The sequence below is a fragment of the Sceloporus undulatus genome, chromosome 6, assembly GCF_019175285.1.
Source record: "Sceloporus undulatus isolate JIND9_A2432 ecotype Alabama chromosome 6, SceUnd_v1.1, whole genome shotgun sequence".
NCBI classification, from domain to species: Eukaryota; Metazoa; Chordata; class Lepidosauria; order Squamata; family Phrynosomatidae; genus Sceloporus; species Sceloporus undulatus.
This window is the reverse complement of record NC_056527.1, coordinates 109744959-109772288: the sequence shown is the minus strand read 5'-3', so window position 1 is coordinate 109772288 and position 27330 is coordinate 109744959. Positions and strand designations below refer to the sequence as shown.

General features: G+C 46.2%; 3 protein-coding genes and 1 pseudogene across 5 annotated transcripts in view; 2 read left to right on the top strand and 2 right to left on the bottom strand.

Moving 5' to 3' along the window:
• Positions 1 to 27330, top strand: part of PRSS8 (serine protease 8) — a 687619-nt gene that overhangs the window by 454252 nt on the left and 206037 nt on the right. The gene's annotated exons all lie outside the window — the stretch shown is intronic.
• On the bottom strand, positions 1122 to 7549 carry ZNF668 (zinc finger protein 668). 3 transcript variants are annotated; one of them, XM_042472862.1, is made up of 2 exons: positions 7276 to 7549; positions 1122 to 3725 (listed from the first exon to the last, which is right to left on the bottom strand). In XM_042472862.1, exons 1-2 carry the CDS (start codon positions 7327 to 7329, stop codon positions 1917 to 1919), a joined length of 1863 nt encoding a protein of 620 aa, XP_042328796.1. In that variant the 5' UTR covers positions 7330 to 7549; the 3' UTR covers positions 1122 to 1916. The 3 variants fall into 3 exon arrangements, with proteins under 3 accessions (XP_042328796.1, XP_042328798.1, XP_042328797.1); XM_042472864.1 differs by having other exon boundaries at positions 1122 to 3721; positions 7276 to 7353; XM_042472863.1 differs by lacking the exon at positions 7276 to 7549 and adding an exon at positions 6772 to 7039.
• LOC121935814 lies at positions 3816 to 3950 on the bottom strand (annotated as a pseudogene).
• Positions 11421 to 24608, top strand: ZNF646 (zinc finger protein 646). Its single transcript, XM_042472848.1, has 2 exons — positions 11421 to 12496; positions 18864 to 24608. Exon 2 carries the CDS (start codon positions 18987 to 18989, stop codon positions 23928 to 23930), a length of 4944 nt encoding a protein of 1647 aa, XP_042328782.1. The 5' UTR covers positions 11421 to 12496; positions 18864 to 18986; the 3' UTR covers positions 23931 to 24608.

Genomic DNA, 27330 nt, shown 5'->3' with positions numbered 1-27330 from the left:
AATGGTGAGGTTCCAGATCTTCTTACATACCATCAGGCATATCTGTTATCTTGTATTACCATAACTTTTGGATATGTCCATTTAAGGAAAGTAATCCACCATGGTCAGCTCTGGAGTCTTCATTTCTGGCACCTCTATTTAAATGGACAATGTTTAGTTCTCATTTTATTTTAAACGGCAGTGTTTTGCTAACAATTTCAGGGGTTAAATTTGTGTGGCAAATATTGTCTGGTCAACTGGAATTTGACTCATGCCAAACTGACAGATCTGAAAACTGGTAAGGAAGCATTTTTATGGAAGGTGTGGGCCAATAATGGGATTGTTACCTTAAAACAGATATTTAGTGCTGCTGATTATTATTTTTTTCCCTTTTTCATTTTTGCAAGAGCAATTTAAACTATCTCCATTAGCTAAATGACCGTATCTATAACTGAAACATTCACTACAATCCATAGAATCATAGAATTGTAGAGTTGGAAGAGACCACAAGGGCTATCCAGTCCAACCCCCTGCCAAGTAGGAACTCTCAGTCAAAGCATCCTTGGCAGATGGCCATCCAGCCTCTGCTTAAAGACCTCCAAAGAAGGAGGCTCCATCACTCTACAAGGGAGTGTGTTCCACTGTTGAACAGCCCTTACTGTCAGGAAGTTCCTCCTAGCTTGCATCCATTGTTCCAGGTCCAGTTCTCTGGAGCAGCAGAAAACAAGCTTGCTCCCTGCTCAATATGGCATCCCTGATTTGATCCGTAAGCTTTAAGTGCAACTAAGTTTTCCTTAATAGTAGACATTAACTGAGGCCAACCAAGTATCCAATCCTTAGTTTCACTACCATCCATGATCTGTTCCCAGCCATCCTTTCTGTGAGGTTTAAATGTCAGCTACAATGTCAAGAAGGAAATGTCCTTCCTTCAAGACAATTTGGGCAGCAACTTAACCTGTAGATCTTCACAGGAGTGAAGGCAATCAATGTGAGAAGTTTCACCCCTATAACTGTAAGATCTAAGAACCAAAAGTATTCTGGTTGGTTATTTAAAGAAAAGTAGTAGGATTTCAAAGATGTTAAAGCAAAGATGGGCACATACAGGAAAGCAAAAGGACATAATTACTGAATATTGCTTTTGGCTTTATAAGAGGAATTGTAGATCAGGTAGGGGGAAGGTCAGTTTCCCATAAAAGAAAACTGCAAGTCACACAAGACCTGACACATTTCTTTTTTCTAGGAAAAAACACATTTTTTTAATTTCATTCTGTTCACACCAGATGCAGCATGAGACAGATTCAGAAAGACAATTGTCTCTATATGGGGGAGATGTATGGGGAAAGTCTTCCTATTCCCTCCCCCTCCCCCTCCCAGTTTTACCCTTCTTCCCACCCTCTAAAATTAAATGCACATAGCATTCATTCTTTTAACTAACAGATCACAATAGATGCATGCTCAGCCTACTGCAGGAGGTATAATGGCCAGCAGGGGGCAGAAGCATGCGTGTGCAAGTGTACATGCGTGCGCACACACGCACACACACACGCACAATCACACACCAAATACACAGACATTGCAGAATAGGATGGGGTGTCACTTTTTAAAAAGCATGATTTCCCCCACATCATTTATTTTTTGGTCTGATGTGCATGTGTGCTTGTGTGTCATAGCCAACCAAGCAACCTGGGGGGGCAGATTCAGAGGTGGGGCTTAGGAAGTGCATGTAGCCCCATTTCCTCTTCCTAAGATAAGTACTAAAGGGAGCAGAAAGAGCCATACTCTCAGGGAGAGGCACCAATGGAGGGCTGCTCCACAGAACATGATGCAGGAGGTAAGGTCTGTAAAGACAGGCCATCATGGATAAGTGCCTCGAAATAGGCAAGTCACCTCAATGTCACTCAGTCAAATGTAAAGGAAGAACAGATAGCAGATGGGACTTAAGATGGTTCAGTAAGAGCTTCGGGGAGACAGTCTGATGGAGGCTCCTTGTCAACCTCCGCTTCATCGTCATGAGGATGGTGGTGGATGTGTGCAGAGAGGAGTGGCTCATAGGTTGTGATAGTGGCCGTCACCACAGTATCATCAGAAGCCCTGTTTTCTAAGGCTGTGTGGGTCTTGAGGTGCTTGCGCAGGTCAGACGCACCCAGGAAGGCTTTAGAGCAGTGAGGGCAGGCATGGGGCCGGACCCCCGAATGGATCCGCTCATGTTTACGCAGCCCAGCTCGGTCGGAGAAACCTTTGCCACATTCTGGGCATGGAAAAGGACGCAGGCCAGGATGGAGCAGGCGCTCATGGCGGCGCAGCTCTTGGTTGGAGGGAAATGCCTCCCCACACTCTCCACAAGCAGGCACCACAGTGGCCACAATAATGGTTGACTGATCACTGCCCTCAGGGGGGTCTTGGGGTTGGCTGAGGGGTGTGGGCTTCTCACCATTATTCTCATTGCCATGGGTGCGCTCATGTTTCCTGAGGCTGGAGGAGACCACGAAGGCCTTGCCGCAACGGCCACATTTGAAGGGCCGCTCACCAGAGTGGACGCGGTAGTGCTTGGTGAGGCTGGCCCGCTCGGCAAAGCTCTTGCCACACTCCCCGCACTGGTGAGGGCGCTGCCCCGAGTGCACAAGCAGATGGCGCTTGAGATCCCATGAGGCCACAAAGCTCTTATCGCACTGGGAGCACTTGTGGGGCCGTTCGCCTGTGTGGATGCGCTGGTGCATGGCCAGGTCGGCTGGCTGACGGAAGGCCTTGCCACACTTGTCGCAAGCATAGGGCTTGAGGCCCTGGTGTGCCCGCTGGTGTCGACGGAAACTGGAGGGGTCGCTGAACATGCGCCCACACTGCGGGCAGAGGAAAGGCTTCTCCCCTGAGTGGGTGCGCTGATGACTCTGGAAGGAGGAAAGCTGGGTGAAGCCTTTGCTACATAGGGTGCAACGATAGGGCTTGTGGGCGGCATGGATGCGCTGGTGGCAGGCAAGGGAAGAGGAACGGGAGAAGGCCTTCCCACAATCCTGACATAGAAAAGGCCTTTCACCAGTGTGAGAGCGCTCATGGTTCTTCAGATCTTTGAGCTCGGCATAGGTCTTGTGGCAAACCTCGCATTGGTAAGGACGCAGACCGGCGTGGGTACGACGGTGCTTCCGGAAGACTGAAGGGTCAGCAAAGCGCTTGCCACACTCACCACAGGAGTAGGGCTTCTCCCCAGTGTGGGAGCGCTGGTGTATCTTCAGCTTGGAGAGGGTGCCATATCCTTTGTGACACTGCTGGCAACAGAAGGGCAGGTCTCCCGTGTGCCGGGCCATGTGAACTCGGAGGCAGACGGGCTGCATGAAGGCCTTGCCACACTCGTGACACACAAATGGCTTCTCTCCACTGTGGCTGCGTCCGTGGTTCCGCAGCTCGGGGGCTGTTTTGTAGGCCTTGGCACACAGTTGGCACTGGTAGGGGCGTTCTGTCTGGTGGCTCAGCTGGTGCTTGCGGAGCTGACCACGGTCTGGAAATTCTTTCCTACAGCTGGTACATGTAAGTTTGCTAGCCAAGCCATCACCAGTATTGGCCCCGTGCGACTTCAAGTGACGCAACACTCGGGGGACACTTGGAAAGGTCTTGTTACATGTCAGACACTTATACCGCCGGCCTGACTGGATGTAGCCAGTATCCTCTTCCTCTTCCTCCTCCTCTTCTTCTAGCTTCACCTCCACACCAAACTCTTCTTCCTCTGCCTCAGCCATCTTGGGAGAGGGTACTGCCTGAAACAAAAATGGAAATCAACATGACAAGGTTTTCGTACCATGGGAATACTACTGCATCATGATTGGAACACTAGACTCAGAGTAAGAACTCGACAAATTATGCCATCGAGTTTCCCGCATTTGGGGAAATCGTAGGGGTCCGCACACCTAGAATGCAATGGATGGGCCTCACCCTGAGAAAACCTCCTGCGTGATCAAGGTATCTCCACAGCTCTGAAGCTTACTGGATGACCTCGGTCCAGTCATTATTTCTCAGCCTAACCAGGAACTGCATTGGCTGCCTAAACGCTTCTGGTCTAAATTCAAAGTGTTAGTAAGTAATGCTATTTATGCCTAAATACCCTAAAGGCACCAGATCCCATCTGACCTTGGAAGCAAAGCAGGGCCAGCCTGGTTAGTATTTGGATGGGAGAGAGTGAGCCAACCGAGGGCTGCTCTGTGTATTACTTGGTAGTGGGAGTAATAATTGTTCTAATCTATGGAATTATATGTACATTGTGGATGGTGTGTGCTTGCATTATATTTTTGTTAGCGCTGGAGAAATGTCTATGGCTGCTATCATATGACCTCCAGACTTTTCAAAGCTGAGTTCCCAGCAGTCTTAGACAGAATGGCCAGCAGCCAAGGATGCTGACGGTAGAGTCTAAAGAATCTAGAGGGCAATACGTTGAGGAAGGCTGCTGCGTGATTTATACTCCATCTTTTCTACAGGTTTCTATGAAATTGGGCAGGATGTATCTATCTACGACAGGATACAAGAATAAAGGGGGAAAAACATTTAAAATAAAAGACTCTGGCCCACAGTCTAAGAAAAGAATAAATAAATATATTTCTGGCTTCCATAAAGCAGTTGCAAAATGGCTGTTGGTGGTACAGAGACCAATAGTTAGTCTCTAGGAGAGGTGAGGTAGTATATAAGTATAGAGTTCAAAATCCAAGAGAGAAAGGGGGGGGGGGAGTCCTTCTTTCCATTCTGCAATAACAGGTTTGGCTTGCTTGCTATGTGTTTCGGTGATGCTCTTTGCAAAATGGCTTGGTTTAGGATCCAGGGGAAAGGCAGGGAAGGAGGTTATCTCCAGTGAGAGAAGGAAGCAGAACAACTTTGGAAGCTGATAATATAAAATTATCCTGAGTTCTCTTTAACAGGGATTGTGGAAGTCACAAAGGGGATCCGAGATGTATTGCCCAAGAACAACTGCATTTGGCTTTGCACAAGCCGACAGTCTGGGATGTAAAATGGATGGCTTTAAGACCAAGCAAGGAAAACCAGCAGGGGCTGAAAGCACAGAAAGGAGTTTGTAGGGGAGGTGAAGGGTGAGAGGTGCTGCGTAAGAGAAAGCCCAAGAGAAAGGCCTTTCCTCTCCTGTGGTGTCATTTAAGCTAAGGCTGGAATCCATTTCCAGGGCTGGTCCATGCGAACCTGCTGCAGAAAAGTCTCTGAGCCTGTCTGGAGTGCCGGTTACACTGTGCAGGATCTTCGCCAGGTGCAAGACATCTGAGATTGGAAGAAAACAGCTTCTCTATCAGGCGAGTCAGCAACAACAACAACAACACTCCTGCTACAAAATGTCAGCTACACCCAAACCCCAAAGTGGAAAGATTCGACATGTTATACAATCCCACCCAGAAAGATCCAGATGATTCACAGATCACAGATTTAGAGGAGGAAGGCAAATGGATCAAAATCAGATCCGGATCCGCAATTTTATTGAATTTGAGCATTCAACATCATTCTTAATTCTCAATTTTTGTTGCCAGGCAATTTTAGAGGGTGGGTTAGTACCGGTCCCAATTTCCTTTTCGGTTAAAATTTCAGATCTACCATCTATACAAGTAGTCCATGTTGCCGATTTGGAGAGGCAGAAGTTATGTAACATTCTGAACATGGTGAGATTAAACAACCTAGTCTAATAGTCTTAAAGTGTTTGGTGTTTTTTTTTCCTTTTGAGGTACTGTAGATTATTATTTTAAGATCTGTATAGCATGGAGAAGACAGAGAAATGTTGGACTAAAACCGAACTGGTCTCTAGTGAAACTGATCATCATGGTCAGTGGTTTGGAAAAATAAAAGGAAAATCTACCTCCTCCTTGCAAAAATAGGTCTTCCTCAAATGTACATGCCTCCAAACTACCAGTGAATAAAATGCATGGTTTTTATAAAGCGCTTGCAAAGGTATTCTTCTACTTCCTTTGATTTAAATGTTTTAATAATTCAGATACCTAAAGAGACAAAGGAAAGGTGCGTGTATCTTTTGTCCAAAGGGAGAACATTGCATAGGAGCTCATTGTGAACAGTGTTGGTGGGGAAAATTAAACCTTATGGGCCTCTTTCAGCCCAAAAAATAAATTAAAATAAAAATCTCAGGGAAGTTTAAAGGAAGGCACCTTTCCTTTGATGAATTGCAATTTTAGTCTAGGAAAAAATTCATTGCAATAAACCTCTTTATTCCTCTTTAAGGCATCCCTCTCAACATAAGAATCTTTACTGAAATTACAAATAAATGTTGGCTAATGTTATAAATTTTAATGGTTTTTATTTTAACAGGTTATATTTTAATGTATAACTGTTTTAACTATTTAAATGGTTTAATTATTTTTTTAAAAATTATATTTATATATTTTAATATTCTTGTACTGTTTTTAATTGTATTGCTTTATACTTGTTATTCGTCGCCTTGAGTCACTAAGTTGGGAGAAAGGTCGGATATAAGAAAATAATAATAATAATAATAATAATAATAATAATAATATTCTCCTTTTTTGCAAAAAAAAGGTCTTTTTCTTGCAGCAATTCTCTTAAGGGGTGAATTTACTTTTCTTTTTCCCCCCTTTTTCCTTTATTTTTTAGTAACAGCAAGGCTAAAAAGGGTCCAAAGCAATTTCCATTGTGATCCATCTGTAAGTGGGGTTTTCATGTTGTATATTGCATTTCACAGCTCCATATCACACATCATCCTTCATGCTCTTGATTATTGAATTTGCACATTATCATACAGGGGGTTTTTTTGCCCTGGAACAAATTCAGTCTCATAGCATTACCCACCATATCTCTAAGGGATGAAGATTTTCCTAGGCAGACAAAAACAAGCCTGGCATCAGGAGGGAGCAAAATGGCTGTCTCTAGGACCAAGGGACAAAAGGAAAAAGGAGGGAGAAAGAAAAAGAGACTAGCTTCTTTTTTCCCCCTTTTTTTGGTGGTTGCACAGGAATGAAAGATCTTATTGTCTGCAATGCTCCAGAAGCCAAAATCTAAAACATCCCAGTGATTTGCAATGGGGAGGTTAGCAATGCAGCTCTTTCGCAGCCCCAGAAAAGCAGCAAAGGCATCCTCTATGGAGTTTTCTGGCAAAATGGCTGTCTTTAGGACCAGGTTGCAAGGGTGCAAAGAGGAGGCATGCAAGGAGGGGGGATCCAGGGCTTTAGGGTGAGGCTTTGCCATGATCAGGGCCATTCCCTAAAGCATGCAAAGAGGCCAGGCATGCAACCCCAGCTTTGCAAAGGCTGGCCCAAATTGCAATATTTTCTCCCCACTCTCCCTTTTCCTTACCTGCTCTTTCCTTTGTCTATGAGCTTTCTTCTTCTTGTTCTTCTGCAATTCCATGAGAAAGAGTGCACTAGGACCCAGGGGGGAGGGAAAAGGAAGTGGAGGCAGGAGATTTGGGGTGTGTGTGTGTGTGTCAATTTTAAAGATCAGTCCAAGCCAGAAGCAATTAGCTAAGGTTGCAGTAATTCACTTTTCCTCCTCTGCCAAGGTTGCTTTGTTGCAGAGTCTGCAAAGAAGGGTTGCATTTTTGCAAAGGGAGCAGTAATAATATTAAAGGGGGGTGGAATAAAATAAGAAGGGGGGGAGGAAGACAGGAAGTGTGGCAGGATTGGAAGTGAGGTGGGGAAGGGTTTGGTGGTTGCACAAAGCGGAAGTGTGGCATTGCTAGCAAAAACCACAGGGAAAAACTGGGCTTCTTGGGACCAGAAAGTACCCAGAGGTCCTCCATGCCAGCCTTCTGTCCAAGAGGAATTCCAAAATGCCCTCCCTTTTGAGCAGGACTAAGAAGCAGGAGTTTACATTTCTAGGAGTGTCTTGAGCTTTTCTTTGGGGATGCCTTACATTTTTCCAGAATGTCTTACATTTTGCAGTGTCTTGCCCTCCTTTGTGGTGAAGACATCTGGTCACCCTGTTCAGAGGGAGTTTGCCATGGCCATCCTCTGGGTCTGAGAAAGTGTGACTTGCCCAAGTGGGACCAGAAGTCCTTTTCAGGACACGTTTCAGCCTTCTGTCCAGTAGGAATCCCAAAATGTCCTCCCTTTTGAGCATGACTAAGAAGCAGGGATGTCTGTTTCTAGGAGTGTTTTGAGCTTCTCTGATCATGTCCTAAATTATTCTTCAGTGCCCTACATTGTGTGGTGCCTTGTCCTCCTTTGCGATTAGGACTGGGAGGGACCCTTGGCAATTAAAGTGGTGTCAGATTACATTATTTCTACAAGGTAGATGCACCCTCAACTACTATAAGGAATAGTTTGGCTGAAGCACTGGGTGGAGTGGCCTTTCTGAAAACATGTCAGTACTGGGGGATTTTTGTGCACATTTGATTTCTAATTTTCTATGTGTTATACTTCCTAAATTAGTGTTTGGAAATGTTACCAGAGAGGAGGCACCCTACAAATCTAGAATACCCCTAGCCAAGGAGTTTTCAAAAGAGGTAACTTTTCCAGACTGCTATTTACATGGAAAGAAGCCTTCCCTCCCCCCCCCCTTTTTTTTTTTTTTGCCCAGGAACTTGGCGTAACTTTGTGCGTGTACCAAATGTTTACCACTTAAATACAATTTGTGTTCCTTTTCACCAGTAGACAAGAAGCCTTCCCCAAATGCCAGATGGCCAAGATGCAATACTTTTATTCATCTTTAAAGTGCCAAAGGACTCTTTGTGCACCTTCCCACTGGAGACCAAGTTGGTCGTCGGGTTTCACTCACTGGATCGCTCGTCTATCACAGGGCAATTGGATATATAGGCCATGTTGTGGTGGTGGTGGTGGTAGTTGTGTCCCTTCGTCATTCCTGAGTTATGGCGATGCTAAGACAAACCTATCGTAGAGTTTTCTTGACTAGATTTGTTCAGGGGTGTGTGTTTGCCTTTGTCTCCCTCTGAGGTTGAGTGTGTGACTTACCCAAAATCACCCACTGGGTTTCCATAGCCCAAGAAGGGATTCATATCCTGGTCTCTCAGTATCCTAACCCAACACTCAAACCACTGCACCAGTGGTTCCCAACCTGTGGGTCGGGACTCCTTTGGGGGTCGAATGACCCTTTCACAGGGGTCACCTAAAACCATCGGAAAACACGTATTTGCATGTAGCAATGAAAAATAATTGTATGGTTGGGGGTCACCGCAATATGAGGAACTGTATTAAAGGATCGTGGCATTAAGATTGTATGTACAGCGCTGTGTAAATTTACAGCGCTTTATAAATAAAGCATAATAATAATAATAATAATAATAATAATAATAATAGGAAGGTTGGGAACCACTGTTAACTGTCCTCAAGTCAGCCTCAACTCATGGTGACCCTGTAGATGAGACATCTCCAAGACTCTCTGTCCTCCTCTGCTCTGCTTAGGTTTGCAAGCTCATGTCTGTGACCTCCCTGATTGAGTCTAGCCACCTGCTGTGCCATCTTCCTCTCTTTCTACTTCCCCCAAGCTTTCCTAACATTATTTTCTTTTCTACTGAGTAATGCCTTCTCATAGCGTAGCCAAAATACAACAGCCTCAGTTTCTTTATCTTGGCTTCTAGGGAGATTTCAGGCTTGATTTAGGACCCATTTGTTTGTCTTTTTGGCTGTCCATACTATCCTCAGCACTTTCCTTCAGCACTAAATTTTAAAAAATGCAGATAATCTGGAAGGTTAAAAATATTGGGACTTTTGTGAGTTTTTCGGGCTATGTGGCTGCTAGTAGAGTTTATTCCTGTTTCGCCAAAGATGCCAGCCACAGATGCTGGCGAAACATCAGAAATAACTCTACTAAAACATGGCCAAATAGCCCGAAAAACCCACTAAAAACTATGGATGCTGGCCATGAAAGCCTTCACATTTTTTGAACTTTTACACTTTGCCCGCTCAGCTGTGTGCCTCGAACCTCTTGCATCTGCCGGCTGAGAGCAAACCAAGTCATTTCTTTCTTTTCCCTTTTAACAACTATAGAAGTTTCACATATGTTTGTTGTCTATCACTTCTTCGTTTTCCCATCACGCACCACTTGGAAGCTCACCCCAGAATGTGTGAATTGAATTGTGCAAAAAAGCATTGGCTGGATAACAGAAAGCAGGTAGGTTGTGGTTTGTTTCATTCTGGTTTGCTGTTGTGTCTGAACCTCTTATCCTCTTTCTTCACTGTCCAGCTCTCACATCCATACATGGTAATAGGGAATACAATGTCTTGGGTGGTTCTAACTTTAGTAGTCAGTTGTATATCTTTACATTTTAGGATCTTGTGTAGACAAGCCTTACTGTAGTGCTCAGAATTACATCTTTACGCTTTCTTATTTTGTCTAGTTCTTGCTTTTCTAGTCTTTTCCTGATGTCTTGCCTTCAGTCTTCATTCTGATCAATGCTTGATCCAAGATATAGGGCCTCTTTATTTTGATTTCTTCATTGCCAAGGTTGAATTTATGTATTTCATAGGCCATAGGCAAATAAATAACATTAAGGAACAATGACAAATTATTATTATTATTATTATTAAACCTTATTTATAAAGTGCTGTAGGTTTACACAGTGCTGTACATGAAATAGAATAAAATAAAATAAAATGGATCTTCCAGAGTGGCATACATTCTAGAAAGTGGAATATAAGTACAAAATTAGTACACAATATCGTTCAACAAAAATATACAAACAGATTAAAATAAACATCAAATAACAATCATATCTAGCAATATAAATGGGAATTCCCCCCTCAGGATCCTTTGGAACCAAGGAGGCAGAAAAAGGGGTTGATTTCTGATTTTCCTGTTTTCATTAAAGGAGAAAAGAGATGCAGTAATTTAAGGCGGAACTTTGCTTTGTGCGGCATTGTTGCCGTTCGGAAGGATATTTGCGAGCCTCCTTATGTAGGAGGGGAGCATAGATAGATGCACTCCAACGGAACTTTGAATAAAGAGCAGAACACCGTCAGCGTCCATTGCCGCTCTAGGATTTGAGACTCTATGGTGAAAGTGCTCTATATTTTGCATTGGAGGGAAGGAGCTCCAGCCGCAGACCGGAAGTGCGGCGGGAAGTGGGCCATAGAGATAAAAATATAGAGTCACCCTCAGTTTTTCTTATCATCTCCGCTCTAACTGAAGGGCTTTCCCGTTCTAAATACAAACAAGGTAGAGTTTTTACCCTAGAGCGGCTCACCGATAGGAAGAAACGCGGCCCTTTTTAAACCTGTGCGGAGGGCCTCCCATATTTCCCAGGAAGTCAACTCTGTGTTATTTTGAACCATTTTTAAAAAGGGAGGGAGTGGGTGGGACTGACTCTAGATTTATGCCAAGTTTTTGAAGGGAGGGGAACACTTTGAGCGTGACACCACATCCGGAAGTGAAGCCTGGTTCGGGCTGGAGGGGGACCGCTTTGGCGGGTGCGCACTTCCTGTTTCCTAGCAACAAAAGGAAGTGTTTGTTGTTGCCCTCGCCTGTGTGGCTCCTTCCAAGGCGAAGCCTGGTCTCTGGAGCTGAGGGGCTCTGGGGGCGGCCCTCCCCGAGGCTGGAGGTCCCTCTGGGGGAAGTGGGGGGCTCCTGGGGGCCGGCCTTGGCTCTTTGGGGGGCTCCAGAGGCGCTGGGGGAGGGCAGGGCACCCCAGAGTTATGTTTGCCCCCTTGGCCTCCAAGGGACCATCTCAGCCCTCTTTGGGAGGAAGAGCAGCAGGGCCCTTGCCTCTCTCTGCCCCCCAGGAAACCAAGACAGCACCGGGGACCTCTCTCCTGCCTCATGCCTGGAGCTCCAGTGGACTCTGCAGTGCTTTGGGTGCCCTTTCCCCAGGAATGGAGCCTCCCCAGAAGTGAAGCAAGGCAAGGCTGGGTGCCTCAGGACTGAACTCTGAATGTGGGGCATTGAGTTCGTGGCTCTCCTTTCCCTGAAGTACGGTCGCCTCGCCCTCTGTCCTCCTGGATCTGGTTCCCTTCAGATGCCCCCTTCTCAGTGGTCCTGAAGATGTGACACAGACCATCGTTGCTCAGCTCTGCTCCTTCCTAAGTCATTCGGGTGTCTGACCCATCGCAAAGCACCGCCGCCTCTGCTGGGACCTGGGGCTTGGCCTCATATGTAATAATGCTTTGATTGCTCCAGGACTTTCAGCTCTTTTGAGAGATTACAGCCTGAGTTTTCTACACGTGTTTTCTTAAAAGTTTTGTACTCGGGCCCACGGTGAAGTATACTTGGAATCAGTTTTGAGATCTGCCTTCCAGCCTCAGGGATCTTTTTCAAACTTGCGTTTTGTTTTTCTTTAAAAAGACTGTTTCTTTGACATCTTCTGAACTGAAAGTGGTAATCTCCATGAAGACTTGTGCGTTGTCCCTTTTCAAAATGGAAAATCCTAGCTGGATATGTAGCAGTTTGAACTCAACTGTTCCAATTTAGGAAACCTCACTGTCCTCCCTTTCCCCCGTTGTATATATGTCTGTGTGTGTGTCTTTAAAGGCTCAATATGCCTCCTTTTCTGGGAAGGAAATTCAAGTCAACTTCTGTTAGAGAAGCTTTGTGCTCATCAAGGATGCTCAGCATACTCTGAGAGGTAAGAAAGCGACACTCCTTGCAAGCGACTTTAGAACCAGAACACATAACCTCAGGACTGTGTTTAACACACTTATACAGAAGCAGGTGGGGTGTTGTTGTTGTTTTGGAACCCACCAAACAAAAGTGTACAAGGCAGCATTCATCTTCAAGCACTTTGCTGGGTCATTGGGTAAAGTGTTCATCCTCAAATGGTGGGAAATAGAAAGCAATCTGTCATTGGAATAGAAAATCCCTAGGGGTTTCCTAGACCCCTCACATTCCCAAAATTGGGGGAAAGGAGTCCTGATACTCAGGTCCTGTTAGTATGAATCCATTACATTTTGCCCTATTCTGAAAAACAAGAGACAAACCCAGTCCAAAATCACACAGCTCTCTCCTTCCTCTCACAAGCATCAGTATTACAAAATACTTTTTGAGTTTTCTTCTCATCTCTGTTGTGACAGAATCTTGCAGTAAGTCAAAGGTGGCATATGTCTTCTGTCCCAGACATTGTTGGACTGAAGCTCCCATCAACCCCCAGATAGCATAGTGATTGACAAAAGGTCATGGGAGATGCAGTCGAACAACATCTGGAGGGCTCTTAAATTGACTAACCCTGCTTGTAAGCTTTGGGAAGAGAAACCTGTTAGAACAGTATTGTTCAAAGGGGCAGTCTGTGGACTGGTGACAATTCATGAGCCATTCCTGGTCCACAAGAGCTTTCAGGAAGGAAAGACTCCTTCTAATAATGCATTACAAATATGGTACCAATCCCTCACATCAGATAGTTTGAGGGGTATTAGAGCACACTTGGGTAGAAACCAGATGCACATTACTCCCAGTTCAAGATCTGTCTTTAAATTTTGGCCTATTTCTGGTTTACTGTCATTAAACCTCACTTCCTGACAGACCTGAAGTTAGTTTCCCCAGTCTGACACTTCTCTATTTATATTTAGAGCAGGTTGTATGTACTCTTCGTTGAATATTTTTTGTGCCCATCCACAAAGTTCTTTTAGAGACGGGTGAAGTAAGACAAATATTGTTGATGATATAGAAAGTCCCATTCTCCCTTTCCAAATTCATAACCAGTATGATACTATAAAACAGATGAGAATTATATGGCTTTCTGGATGTTCCTGGATAGCAGCTCCAGGAATTTTTGTCACTGTGAGTTTCTAGGATTGCTGGGACTTGTCATCCAATGACATCCGGAAAGCTGCATGATTCTTACCTCTGCTATAAAGAGACAAGAATTGCTCAGCTAGTTCAGTTCAACTAATTCAGCATTTTGTTTGATGCCCTGTGAATCTCTTGAGTCCTGGTTTTGGATGGAAAAAGTGGGGTTGAATTAAAGTTAATAGTTAATAATGATGTTGTGCCATAAACAATGTGGCCATACCCACAGGTTTGTTGTTATTCAGAGGTATGCTGTCTTTACATGGAGAATACATTTAGGTGTCACTGCTGGTAACTTTTGATGGCCCTATCATGTGCCCCCTCAAAAGCATCTAGGCAAGTTGATATTTACAGTCTGGTGGGTGTGAATTTCATAATATGTTCACATGCATCCACCATGTCACTGAATCTTGAGCATCTTTATTGCAGCACTGCCAGACAGTAACATCTAAGAAGCCCATAAGCAGGGCCCAAAGGCAATACCATCCTTCCATTGCCCCCTTCCCAGTATGTGGTATTCATTGACATAGTGCAGGATAGGGCAGGGGACATGTGACTCTCCAGTTTGTTTTGAATCCCATAAATTCTAGCCAGCCCAGCCTGAGATGGGGATGGCAATTAAACAACATCTGGAAGCCACGTGTTCCCAACTCTTTCAGCTTATAGGCACCATTCGTTTTTGTAAAATATCTCTACTAAGAAACGAACTTTCAAATCCCTAATGGTGATTTCCACTTGACATTCATTGCAAGGTATATTTGCAGGCTATCTTATGTATCCTGCTTCTAGATTTGGAGCAAAGGGAGATGGATTAAGCAAAACTAGCAAAGAGCCCTGGATACCTACCTTATTAGAAAGTGTGTGAGGAGGGGGAATTGCACAAGCCTTCAGATGCTGTTGAGCTGCAGCTCCCAGCAACTGTAACCAGTAGAGCCTGTAATAAGGAATGATGGGAGTTGCAGTTCAATAATATCTAAACGACTGTGCAGTTCCTGTACTTGCTGTACCACACATTATAGCATGGGGCCTTGTGAACTATAGCAGATGTAACACATTGTAGAGTAAGGCCAGAGCAGGCTATAGAACATTAAATTTCATGTCGCAGTACACTTGTTCATTCTTTGGGTGTCCTATTGATCTCTTGTTTTGTTGTAACAGACGAGCGCAGCTTTCCTCTGGGAGCTGTTACAATGGAAGTGATCAAGTATAACACATTGAAGTAAGATGCTGAATCTTTCAAAGTGTGAAAATTATTGGGGATGGTGAGGAAAAGGCATAAACTGGAGGACAAAACAGATAAACATAGTAATAGCAAGAGTTGAGCCTTGTGCTTTACCCCTTCCCTGGTTGCTGTAGATGACTGGTAATTCTGTGCAGATGAATGACCAGGTTGCTGGTGAAGAAACAAATGTATCTGCCCCTCTCCTGTTAGTCCACCTGGTTTCTTTGGTACAGTAATTGCAAAGGAAAGATCTCTCCTTGCTGTGTGACCAGCTTGGAAACAAAATAGACTGCTAAAGGAGATGGAGATACATGTTTCGCTGCCAGTTCACTTGTCAAAAGCTTTCTTTTCTTTTCTTTCACTAGTAGCCCATTAAGAAGCTTTTCCTGCTTTTCTTTGGTAATTGCAGAGGAAAGGGGGGTGTTTCTCATTCTCCCATCCAGAATGTGAACATGGGCTACTGAACTCTTAATTAACTCACAAAAAATAAAACTGAGATTTCTAAGATAGGGAGCTTGTTTTGAAGGCTCTGGTACTACAGTACAAAGCTTTATTTTTGCTTGAATGGAAGAGGGAAAGATGAAGGCTCTTCTTGTTCCTGGAGACCAAATCAGGGCTGCCTGTGAACTGCCAAGCTAAACATAGCCCAGTAGTCTTTTACTGTGGTTTATTGGAGTTCAGTAAACCCACTTCTCATGTCCTGGTTTGTCTGTGTATGTGCCTTCAATTCACCTGTCGACCTATGGCTACCCCAGGAATCTCTAGTGGCAAAAACAAGTTTACCTTGGTGGTCTGCTGTATTCAACTGTGAATTGATCATTCACAAACTGATAAGAAATGCATGACTCTCCAGATATTGTTGGACTGTGAGTTTCTTCAGCCCTAGACAGCATGGTCAGTGGTAAGGGGTGATGTGAGTTGTAGTCTGAGAACATCTGTAGAACGTTTTCCATCCTTGTTCTAGACAAGGGTCCAGTGAGCAGGAGATGAATAGCAGTTGCTCCTGTCATGCAGTTGCTTTAGGGTTTCTGTTCTTCAACTTCTGCTCTGCTCTTACACTCTCACACTCTCTTCCACTTTCTGGACCCAGGAATTATGACAGTAGGGATTGGAGGATGGCAGGGAAGTAAACTGGTTCTCGTTGCCTTTGGGTAGTGACTGCTATGGCTCCCCCCCCCCCAAGAATCCCACCATCGCACTATCATTTGGTTCCATACCACATACCTAGGATTGAAGTAAGCAAATTCCTACTTCAAATTACTTATTGTTTATATTCCACCTTTTCCCCAGTTCAGGATTCAAAGTGATTACAACCGTTAAAACAAGCACAGCTAAATGTTCTCCTCATACAGAAGTTAAAAACATAATTAAACTATCAAGATTAAAACCAGTCAAAATTAAAACCAATTTAATTGTTAAAAAGAAAGCAACAAATAGACAGTGCAGCATATTTATTCAAAGCCCATTGTTGTTGCATGTCTTCAAATAGTTTCTGACCGATGGTGATCCTAAGGCGAACCTATCATGGGATTTTCTTGGCAAGATTTGTTCAGAGGGGATTGCCTTTGCCTTCCTCTGAGAGAGTGTGACTTGGCCAAGGTCACCCAGGGGGTTTCCATGACGAAGTGGGGATTTGAACCCTGGTCCCCAGAGTTGTAGTCCAGTGCTTGACCACTACACCATTCTGGCAAAGCCTGTTTTCGTTATGCATCTTCTCAGGCCTGCTGAAACAAACAAACAAAAAGTATTCTTCAGAAAAATAACAAGGAGGGCACCAGTCTAATCAGTCTAGCAAAGGAGCTCCAGAACCAGGGGGCAGCCACTGAGAAGGCCCTCTCCTGTATTTCATTAGGTGTACCTGTGAGGGTGGTGAAACAGAGAAGGCCCTCCCCAGAAGATTTCAAAACATGAGCAGACTCATATGGGAGATTATGGTCCTTCAGATAACCTAGACTTGAGCCATACAGGCTCATGGCTTACTTGTGTGGTGTCATCACGAGAAGAACAGATTCTTAGGAACATTTGCAGCTCTAAGTTTGAGGTGATCTTGGGCAAAAAAAAAATAATAAAAAAAAGGGAGGGGGGCTTCCCAGCAGTAGTCAATAACAGCCAGTCTGAGAAGCACCACCTGCCGTTATTGCTTTCTTTGATTCAGCTGTCTCACACTGTTGGGAGCTCTGGGCTAGGAAAAATGGTTGACAATGGTTGAAGGGGGTACTCAAGGCTGGTGTCTCCGAGGACCCCGTTCTGGGTGCTGGGGCCTGCACAACTGCTCAGAGGAGGCCCAGTGCCAATATCAGCCATGTTGAAATCCCTTGCTTCGTGCCATAAGACAAATCTCCTACATAGCTGAAGCTGAGTCATAATGAGTCAGGCCACTGATCTGTCTGGGACCATTTAGGACACATTGCTTTTTAGACTGCAACTTTCAGTGTTTCCACACTGACTGGAGGGTTCTGGGAGCTGTAGTCCAAAAAGGTCAGGCTAAATCAAGAAACACCAATGAGCTACCTAGCATGGCAGTTGGACACCAATTTCCTCCCATCTGTGTCTTCACACTGCCCATAAAAAGCATCCATTTCCCAGGACAGAAGGCTCTTAGGTCAACTCCTGCTTGATTTTGACAGTTGAACCTGAAGAGACCTGGTGGAAATGGGGCTGCTAAGGAAAGCTGGTAAGGCAGACTTATATATCCCCCTCCCCCCCACACACACACCATTTTGTCTGTATTTTGGTATTCAAGCATACTCAGTAAGGCAGTCTGGAGACAGCTACTGTTTATCTTGCCTATTATAGGTAGGTTCACACAGCTACGGTCAGATCAGCTGTAGCAGAATACTGTTCTTTCTCAGTTCAAGCATTGCATCGTTTACAGTAAACATGCTTCTGCAATCCAACATCAAAGGCCTATTTTAATCCAGACCTCCATCATTGTCCCAATACTGCTTCTGCTTAAAAATGAACAAAAACAAACAAAATTTCCAGCTAGATACAGGCAAGGAGAGAGCTTGGCAGACATCAAAAGACTGTTAAAAAAAGCTTCTCTGTTAGAGGCTAACTGAGGTATGCCTGTAAGCTACACTAAATTCAGAAGGTTTCACTCCTGGATAAGCATGTGCAACAAGATTGGCAACATGCACCCTTGTTTTAACTGTATGCAGGTGAAGGGAGCTGAGAGGATGGAGGATTGGAAGGGAAAGGGGGTGCTGAGCAGATGGAGCAGTGGATGGATGGAAGAAAACAGTGTTCAGCAAATGATCTGTTCAAACCTCTGGCACGCACCATCTCTGTTACCTTGCAGCCTGTTTGGCAGAGAGGGAAAGTAAAAGAAGGAAGTGGCTTGGGGAAGAGAGATGGATTTGGCTGTGCCAACTTTTAATCCCTATCCCATGCACCACCTATATGGATTCTTTCAAGAAATCATCCCCTGAGGAAATGTAGCCCTGAGCAGAGAAAGAGCGGTTGCTTTCTACAGGTCCACTGATTTGAAGGGCCAAAGTCCAGGGTGTCCATGTTTTCCCACCTCCTATTCTATTTTGTATGCCTACATTTTCTGATAGAGAGAACCAGTGTGGTATAGTAGTCTGAGCATGGAACTAGGACTCTGGAGACCAGGTTTTGAATCCCCACATGGCCATGGAAACCCACTGGATGACCTCAGGCAAGTCACATTCTCTCAGCCTCCAAGGAAGGCAGACATCTTCCCTTTGAACAAATCTTGGCAAGAAAACTCCTTGATAAGTTCACCATAGTTGCCCTAAGTTAGAAGGTGCACAACAGCAAATTTTCTGATAGCAATACCAGTGCCTAGTTTAACAATAAAAGCATGGATATGACAAAAATAGATCTGTATAGGAGAAAAACCTCAGACAGATGCATACCTGTTTGGTAGGATACTGATCAGTTTTCCCTTTCTAGCCTAGTGACACTCAGTCCCATTATCAGGCTCTCTGATCTTGTTCTTTTTGTCCTTGTCTTGTGTCTGTAGGCTTTGGCGTTAGAACATCTGGGGAAGAAACAGCTTTGCAATGGACTGGCTTTGTGCCTCAGAATGGCCTCTGCTTGCTCTTTAAAGAAGAAGGAGGAGCTGTAAGAACATCTGATGTGAGCGATGGCTGAGGAAGATGCTGCCCTGGCCAGCGAACAGTCAGCTGGGCAAGAGGAACGTCCGTACAAGTGCAAACAGTGTCCTCGCAGCTACCGCCATGCTGGCAGCCTGGTGAACCACAAGCACACCCATGAGGTGGGACTCTTCCACTGCCTGGTATGCCAGAAAGATTTTTCCAACCCCATGGCCCTCAAAAGCCATCTCCGCACCCATCTGGAGGAGAAGCGTCACAAGTGCCAGGACTGCGGACGGGGATTCCGGGCTTCCTCCCAGCTGGCCAATCACCGCTGCATGGCTCGTGTTAATAGGGACCAGGAAGAAGAAGAAGGAAGTAATGGAGGCAGCTACCCCTTTCAGAAGGTCCAGGACATGTCTTCGTTGGATGGTGATGCCTATTCTGGGATGGAAAGCAGCAGTGGGAGCCTGTTGACCAACCTGGAGAAGTACATTGCTGAATCAGTGGTGCCTGCTGACTTTCCCCAGCTGCAGTTCCCAGTCAAGGTGGAAGTGGAGAAAGAGGAGCGGCTCCCAGTGCACCAGAGTGAAGAGGAGGAGGCAACAGTTGTGGGAGGAGTCAGGGCCACAGAGGATGAACGGCGCTACAAATGCAACCAGTGTGACAAGGCCTACAAGCATGCAGGCAGCCTGACCAACCACAAGCAAAGCCACACGCTGGGTGTGTACCAGTGTGCCATGTGCTTCAAAGCCTTCTCCAACCTCATGGCACTCAAGAGCCACACTCGTCTCCACTCAGAGTATCGGCCCTACAAGTGCCGTTTTTGCCACAGAGCTTTCCGGCTCCCTTCAGAGCTGCTGAGCCACCAGAAGGCACACAGCCAGGATGAGAGCAAGACAACTGGCCTGCCAGCCTGGGACGGCTCTGACCACAGCATCTGGGAGGAGGACTCCATTGAGACCTTGGCAAAGCTGGATATCTATCAGCCTCCCCCAGCAGGCACAAACTTGGGAGACAGTGTCCCTTGCAGCCTCAAAGACACTGCTAAGGCAGGAGGTGGCGAACGTTGTAACCCAGACGGGGAGTTGTGTGTCCGATGCGGTGGAACTTTTGCTGATGAGGAGGAGCTGAAGGAACACAGTTGCCTCTATCCAGAGGAGGCAGATGAAGAAGAGGAGGAAGGCATTACCCCTTCTCAACCAGCACCTGGTTCCAATGGCACCTGGGAAGCAAGTTTGAAAGGAGAGGAAAGCTATCCTTTACTGGAGGAGCGTCCTTTCCGCTGTGGTGACTGTGGCAGGACTTACCGGCATGCTGGAAGTCTTATCAATCACAAAAAGAGCCACCAGATCGGTGTCTACAGCTGTACTGTCTGCTCAAAACAGCTCTACAACTTGGCTGCCTTGAAGAACCATTTGCGGGTTCACCTGAAGTCCAAGCTCAGCTCATCAGCCACGGAGGAGCCTTCTCGACATCTTTCTGCTGTCTCGGACATTCATCGAGATGAGGGCAGCCCTGGGGACCCCAGAGACTGCCATTCACAGCGACTGGATGTCTGGAGAGGAGCCTCCTGTCCAAAGGAAGAGGAGGAAAGAGGCATTGAGGAGGAAGACCGTCCCTACCGGTGTGGGGATTGTGGACGGAGTTACCGGCACCGTGGCAGTCTTGTGAACCACCGCCACACACACCAGACAGGGATCTTCCAGTGCTCCATCTGCCCCAAGCAATATTCAAACCTTATGGCACTCCGGAATCACGTCCGTGTACATTTGCGGGCAGCTCGTATGCGTGGTCGGGAACAAGGGGGTGGCCTCACGTGCAGCAGTTGTGGGGAGAGCTTTGAGGAGGAGGCCGAGTTCCAGCTCCATCAGCTACGCCACCTGCCCTCCTCTGAAGACATTGAGACGTCAGCAGTGCCCAAACTCAGTGTCTTTCACTCTCAAGAGGCAGATCTCCTCCAAGCTATCAAACAGGATGTGGAAGCCCTGGAGAATGGGGCAACTGTGGCTGAGGATGTCCTTCCTGCCTCAGAGGTCGCCCATGTCTGCCACCAGTGTGGGGTGACCTTTGCCAGTGCAGACAGCCTGCAGAGTCACGCCCTCCAGCACAACGGCAAAAAGGAGCAGGCAGAAGGGATGGCTGAGAGGGCTGGGTCCCCTGTTCCCCTCCAGCGGTTGTATGGTTGTGACCAGTGTGGCAAATCATACCGGCACTCAGGGAGCCTCATCAATCACAAGCAGACGCACCAGACGGGGGACTTCAGCTGCTCAATTTGCGGGAAGCATTTTCAAAATGTAGCTTCACTCAAGAGCCACTTGCGTGGACATCAGAAACCCAGGAAGGGACAGTCTGAGACCACAGTGGTCATGAATGAGGATGAGGATGGTGAAGTGGAAGATGGAGCTGCCTTGCCGGGGATGCAGCCTTCAGGAGATGAGCTCAGTGACAGCTATAATGTTTGGGAAGAAGGTCCTATCACCAATGGTTGGCAGTCACAAGCTCCTTCACCGTTGCCAGGTGACTGTGAAGTACCCCACTATCTCTGTGACCAATGTGGGCTTGGCTTTGACCAGGCCACTAGTTTGATGATCCACAAAGAGACTCACCAACTTGGAATCTATCAGTGCTCCCTGTGCCCCAAAGAATATTCCAGTCTTCTGGCTCTAAAAAATCATTTCCATGCGCATGCCAGGGGCATGGCATCCTCTCAAGGCAGTCCCGGTGTGGATGGCAATGCTGAGGAGCAGCCCTTTCTTTGCAGTTTCTGTGGCATGATTTTCCCCAGTGAGGAGGACCTTCACCAGCATCATAGCCTGTTGCATGAAGAGGGAGAAACCCAAAGAGATGGGCAAGATGTGGGTCTCAAAAGGGAGGCAGAAGAGCAGCTGGATGGTGGTGGGGACCGAGAAGAAGAGCAACTTCTCTCTCACATTTGTGGCTACTGTGGTCAGACATTCGACGATATGGCCAGCTTGGAGAAGCACAGTGAAGGACATCTGGAGGAGAAAGCTGCTGCCTTAGCAGACACATCCATCCAGCTCCGGCGAACTTCCCGCCTAGAGGAGGACCAGCCACCCCTGCTTCCAGTGGAGGTGTCTGCTTCTCCCAGTGAGCCCCTGGACAACCGGCCTTATGCCTGCAGCCAATGTGGGAAGACCTATCGTCATGGTGGCAGCTTGGTCAACCACAAGAAAATCCACCAGATTGGGGATTACCAGTGCAGCGTCTGCTGCCGCCTGTACCCCAACCTATCAGCTTATAGGAACCATCTCCGGAACCATCCAAGGTGCAAGGTGAATGGCAGTGTGCCAGAAATCCGGCAAACGGTCCCTGCTGCATCAGGAGAACAGCTTTTTTCCTATGAGATGCCCAAGGAAGAGCCCCAGGACCATAGGGTTGTGGTGCATCAAACCAGGGAAGACCCGCCATGCATTAAGTCCCCTGGAGAGGAAAAATCGGGAGGAGGTGAAGGTGGAGCATCCAAGGCTAGCCAATCAGAGCATAGGAAGACTCAGCTGTTTGATATCTGTGGAGAGTTGTATGAGGGGAAAACAGTACTAGAAGCCCATTGGCCTTTGCATTTTGCCCAAGAAGATGAGAAGTTAGAGAAAGAGAAGAACACATCAGGGGAAGAGGAAAATACCCCAGTTGAAGAGGAAGACTTGGAGCGCCCCTTCCAGTGTGATATGTGTGAGCGCAGCTACAAGCATGCAGGCAGCCTGATCAACCACAAGCAGACACACAAGACAGGGCTTTTCCATTGCGGTGTCTGCCAGAAGCAATTCTACAACCTCATGGCCCTGAAGAACCACAACCGCACCCACTTTGAAAGCAAACGCTACCGGTGCCCTGAGTGCCCCAAGGCCTTTCGGCTTCAGAAGCAACTGGTCAGCCATCAGCGGGCGCACTGTGTGAGGAAACAGGACTCCTCTTCCCATCCCTCCCGGAGAGCCACACGTTCCAAACGGGCTGGGAAAAGGGAGAATTCTGCCCAACATCCCAGTGCTGCCAATCATCGCCTGGATCCCGAGGAGCGCCCTTACCAGTGTGGCGAATGTGGGCGTACGTACCGTCATGCGGGCAGCCTGCTCAACCACCAGAAGAGCCACAAAGTTGGGCACTTCACCTGCTCCTTGTGCAGCAAGGCCTATCCCAACCTCATGTCCCTAAAAAACCACCAGCGAATCCATTACGAAGTCAAACGCCACCAGTGTGCGGATTGCGGCAAGGCCTTTAAGTGGCAGCGGCAGCTACTCAGGCACCAGCGTCGTCCCAGTCCTTGCAATGTTGGCGGTAGAAGTGGCACTGCACGGCAAGGATGCGAGAGGAACAAAGTGGCTCCTGGAAGGGAGCAGTGGAGCAGGACTGGGGGTGCTCCAGGGGGGTCCTTTCCATGCCATTCATGCCCCAAACGCTTTCCCAGCCACATTGCTCTCAAGAACCACAGTCGTGTACACACAAAGAAACGCTATGAGTGCTCGGAGTGTGGCAAAGCCTACCGAGCCTCCAAGGATCTGATGCACCACCGGAGGAAGCATCAGAGCGAGGCTGCGGCTGAGGATGGTGACTCCTTCCCCCACAGCACAGCCTCAGCCAGTCAGACACTGGAGGAGCGGCCTTACAAGTGTGACCAGTGTGAGCGGACATACCGCCATGCTGGTAGTCTCCTCAACCACAAGCAGGTGCATGCCACTGGCCTCTACCGCTGCCCCATCTGCCAGAAGGAGTTCTACAACCGCCTGGCCCTCAAGAACCACCTTCACACCCACAAAAACAAGAAACGCCACCGGTGCCCCTGCTGCAACAAAGCCTTCCGGACTGCCCGGCGCTTGGCCGCCCATGTCAAGGCCTGCTGTGGGACAAAAGAGGAGGGGGTTTTGGTCTGCCCTGTCTGCTCGAAGAAGTTTGTTCACCACCTCAGCTTCCAGCAGCACCAGCTCTTGCATGCCAAGGACAATGGGCATCCGGGGACTACGGGGGCAGCCAGCTGAGAGTTGTGGGCACATTTGTGAAGGTTTTGTGCCAAGAACTATATGGCAGGGAGATTAAACTGCAGGGAAATTCAGAATGGCTGGGTGGGGAACCTTCTTCATGGAAACAATTGTCCTTTCATTGAAAAAAAGGAAGAGGAGGAGGATACAGATGGGGGGGTTCCATGTGGATGTTGGGGGTAAAGGGGCACAGCTTTAGGGGGAAATCTGGGGAGGCATGGGTAAAAATAAAAGGAAGATTGGCTGAGTGAACCCACATTCTCTACAGAACATCTGGTCAGGAAGTACTAGGGAGGTTGAGCTCTCTTCCTTCATGGCATGTTATATTAAGACCTCCAACCATACCTCCTTTGTGTCCTTTGAAAATGCCCCCCTATGGCAACATATACCTTTTTTTTGTCTTGAGTCCTATTTGGAGAACTGAAATTGAGCATCCTTGGAACCTTTTGAGCATGTGCTTAAAGCTCCCTACTGATTTGAAATTTTGAACGATTGTGGGTCTTTTTTGGTAATGCTTTTAAATACATTTGGAAAGTCAGATGAGTAGTAAGTCCATGTTTCACATATGGTATTTAAATTACTGTTTTTAGAGGAAAAACTACAGAAGAACTGTCTGAAAGGGAAAACAACAAGCTGGGTTGTCGCTCAGTGTAATTGTTGAACAAAGCTGAACAAGAACCCTTGGTGTGGAGTAATTCTTTTAATTTCTACCTCCTTAATTGGAAAAGGGTAAACATTTCCTTGGTGTGAAGGGAAGTTTTTTCTTTTTTAAAAAAAAATGTCCAAGATTTTGATCTCTTTCAAAACAGGGTCTGAAAACTGTTTACTTAAAAGAACAATGTGTTAATTACAGTTGGTCTCCAGAGGCAACTGACTTAAAGCATGGGTTTTATGTGAGTAAACAAATTCTCTCTGCAGAACTGTAGCCCAGTCCACCCGAACATTCTCCAAGGCCAGCTTTAATGAAATAAGCAGAAACTACTTAACACAGTCAGTGAAAGTTTAACAGTTGGCCCTCCACATTTGTGGCTTTGATCATTTGTAGATTTGGTTAATATGTTCCCTCTAGGAAACTCTAGATTTTCCAGCCTGACTCTGCCAGAAGTCACACTGAAGAACCTAGAGAAAACACTTCTCTGGACATTTGTAGGTCCTCCAGTATAATTCTGTGGTCAGTTCTGCTGGATGTTGGCCATAGAGTTGTACTAGAGGACCAAGACATTCCTAGAGAAGTGTTCTTTCAGATTTAAAAAAGTGTTTTTTTAATTTGTAGGGTTTTTTTTTTTCACTTTCATGGGGGTCCTGCACCCCTATCGCCAGCAAATGTGGAGAGCTGACTGTACTTTCCAATCTCAATCAGACAAATCTCTTAACATGTCTAGCCCACAGGACAGAATGTTTGGAGAAATGGTTTTGTAGGGCAACAATCTTCCTTCTTTCCTTCCTTCCTTCCTTCCTTCCTTCCTTTCTTCTCTAGCCATCTTCCCCAACCTGGTGCCTTTGAGATGTTTTGGACTGCAACCTCCATCATCCCTGACCCACATGGCCTGCTTGCTGTGGATGCTGCGAGTTGTCACCCAACACCTGCCTGAGGCACCAGGCTGAGGATGACTACTCTGTGGCTGTCCTTCATGGCACAGGAGTCCTAAGCTCTCATCTGGTGGTTATTGTCATATAACCACCTAACATCCCCTGCAGACCCATAGGGAGGAAGGGAGAATATCAGTTGTAGAAACAGAAGGAGAGGAGGCCTCAGAGGTCCACAGCAGTTAATTTATTGCTCAAGGGTTGTTGTTTTTTCTTACGTATCATAACTCTTCCTTGGGATGATTATTTCGGTCAAAGTAAACATGCTTGGGCATTACACTCTTTGTTTTTCAACCAATGGCAGCCACAAAAAGACCTGTTCAGTCAAGGCCATGGTATAGATCAGGAATGGCAAAAGTGCAGCTGATGTGTCCTACCAGGGATCCCTGGTTTTGTTTTGTTTTTTAAACTCCTTTTTTTCTTTGCCCAGACACATCCTGGAGGCAATTGTAGCATGTTTTGACACACTCTGGGCTGTTTTAACCCCAGGAGAAGCCTTTTTCTCCAACAGGAATTGACCCCAAAATTGGTGCTAAAATGGCCCAGCTAAAGGCTGAGAACCATTGTTTCTAAAACTAAAGAAGGAAAGATATAGTCAGGACATCACTGGCTGAAGTAAACTCTCCCTTCCCGCATATGATTGTCTGAGTGGAGGTGAAGAAAGTGTGACTCTCCAGATGTTTTTGACTGCAGTTCCCACTGGCCCTAGCCAGAATAGCTATTGGTGAGGGATGGTGGAGATTGTAGTCCCATACTATGTTTGGGGCCATATGTTGTCCATCCCTACAAGCATTTGTCTTGAAAGAGTTACTGTCTAGAGAGCATCTGGAATAATTTTCTGGGTTGATCTTGAGTCTCCTTGTTCTAACAAATTTTAGTTCTAGCCATGGAATTGATCTGAACCTGACAGAGTCCTCTTGGAGGCTACACTGCTTTAGACTGTAAAAGAATTGAAGATTTGAAAACGTTCATGTTTTAACTCTTCCCTGCATCTCATAACTTAGCACATCAAGACATTGGCCAGGAGGGAATGTTTTGTCCCTAAAACCAACAATTCAAAAGCATCTCAGTCATGTTTGCATGAACCCACCCATCCGCTTTTCATGATCTGAAGTGGTAGATTCCCAACAGGAGATTTTTCTGAATGCATAGAAGTGTTCTTACCCACATGATTTAAAACTTCTCCAGGGCTGGCCAGGTCCACAGCGATCAGCTAGCTGTCGGGGGAATCCTTTGAAAGACTCATTCAGTTTTGAAACAAGAGGACTAGAAACTAGACTGTTGCCAGTCTTTTCTCTTCTGTTAATGGGTTGGCAAGGACAAAAAGATTCATGGCGTGCTCTGAAGCCATCTCCATCTTTATCTCATCCAAGCAGAACTTCTTGGCACATTGCAGATAAAATTTGCACTGGGTGCAAACGTCTGAGTGGAAGCTATCCAAAGTCTTCAGCGAACTCAGTCCAGTGAAAAAGTAGCCGTTTATAAGTAGTAGAGAATTCTCAGTTGTGAACGTTTTATAGAATTTCTAACATAGTTGGGTAATATTTTTTACTGGGGTGGGAAGGACATATATAAATATATTTGTGTGTGTTTATGTGTGTTTCATTTTGCCAACTGAAATACGTCCCCTCTCTTCCTTTTATTTTTATGACACCTGTATGTACTCAACTTTGAAGCTCTAGTTCTGTTTGATGCTGCTGTTTTCAAAAACTGACAACATGGCTTCAGCAAAAGCCCCTCACTCCCCCAAAATAGTTAAAACATTTCTAAATGTTTATGTTTGGAAATGCTTTCTTTCCTTCCCTCTGCCTTC

What these genes read in the sequence shown, in the direction of transcription:
- ZNF646 (XM_042472848.1), top strand. Translation starts at nt 18,987, where the DNA reads ATGGCTGAGGAAGATGCTGCCCTGGCCAGCGAACAGTCAGCTGGGCAA.
- ZNF668 (XM_042472862.1), bottom strand. Translation starts at nt 7,329, where the DNA reads ATGGAATTGCAGAAGAACAAGAAGAAGAAAGCTCATAGACAAAGGAAA. An exon ending in ATAGACAAAGGAAAGAGCAG is followed by an intron (nt 3,726 to 7,275) that starts GTAAGGAAAAGG and finishes TTTTTGTTTCAG; the next exon opens with GCAGTACCCTCTCCCAAGAT.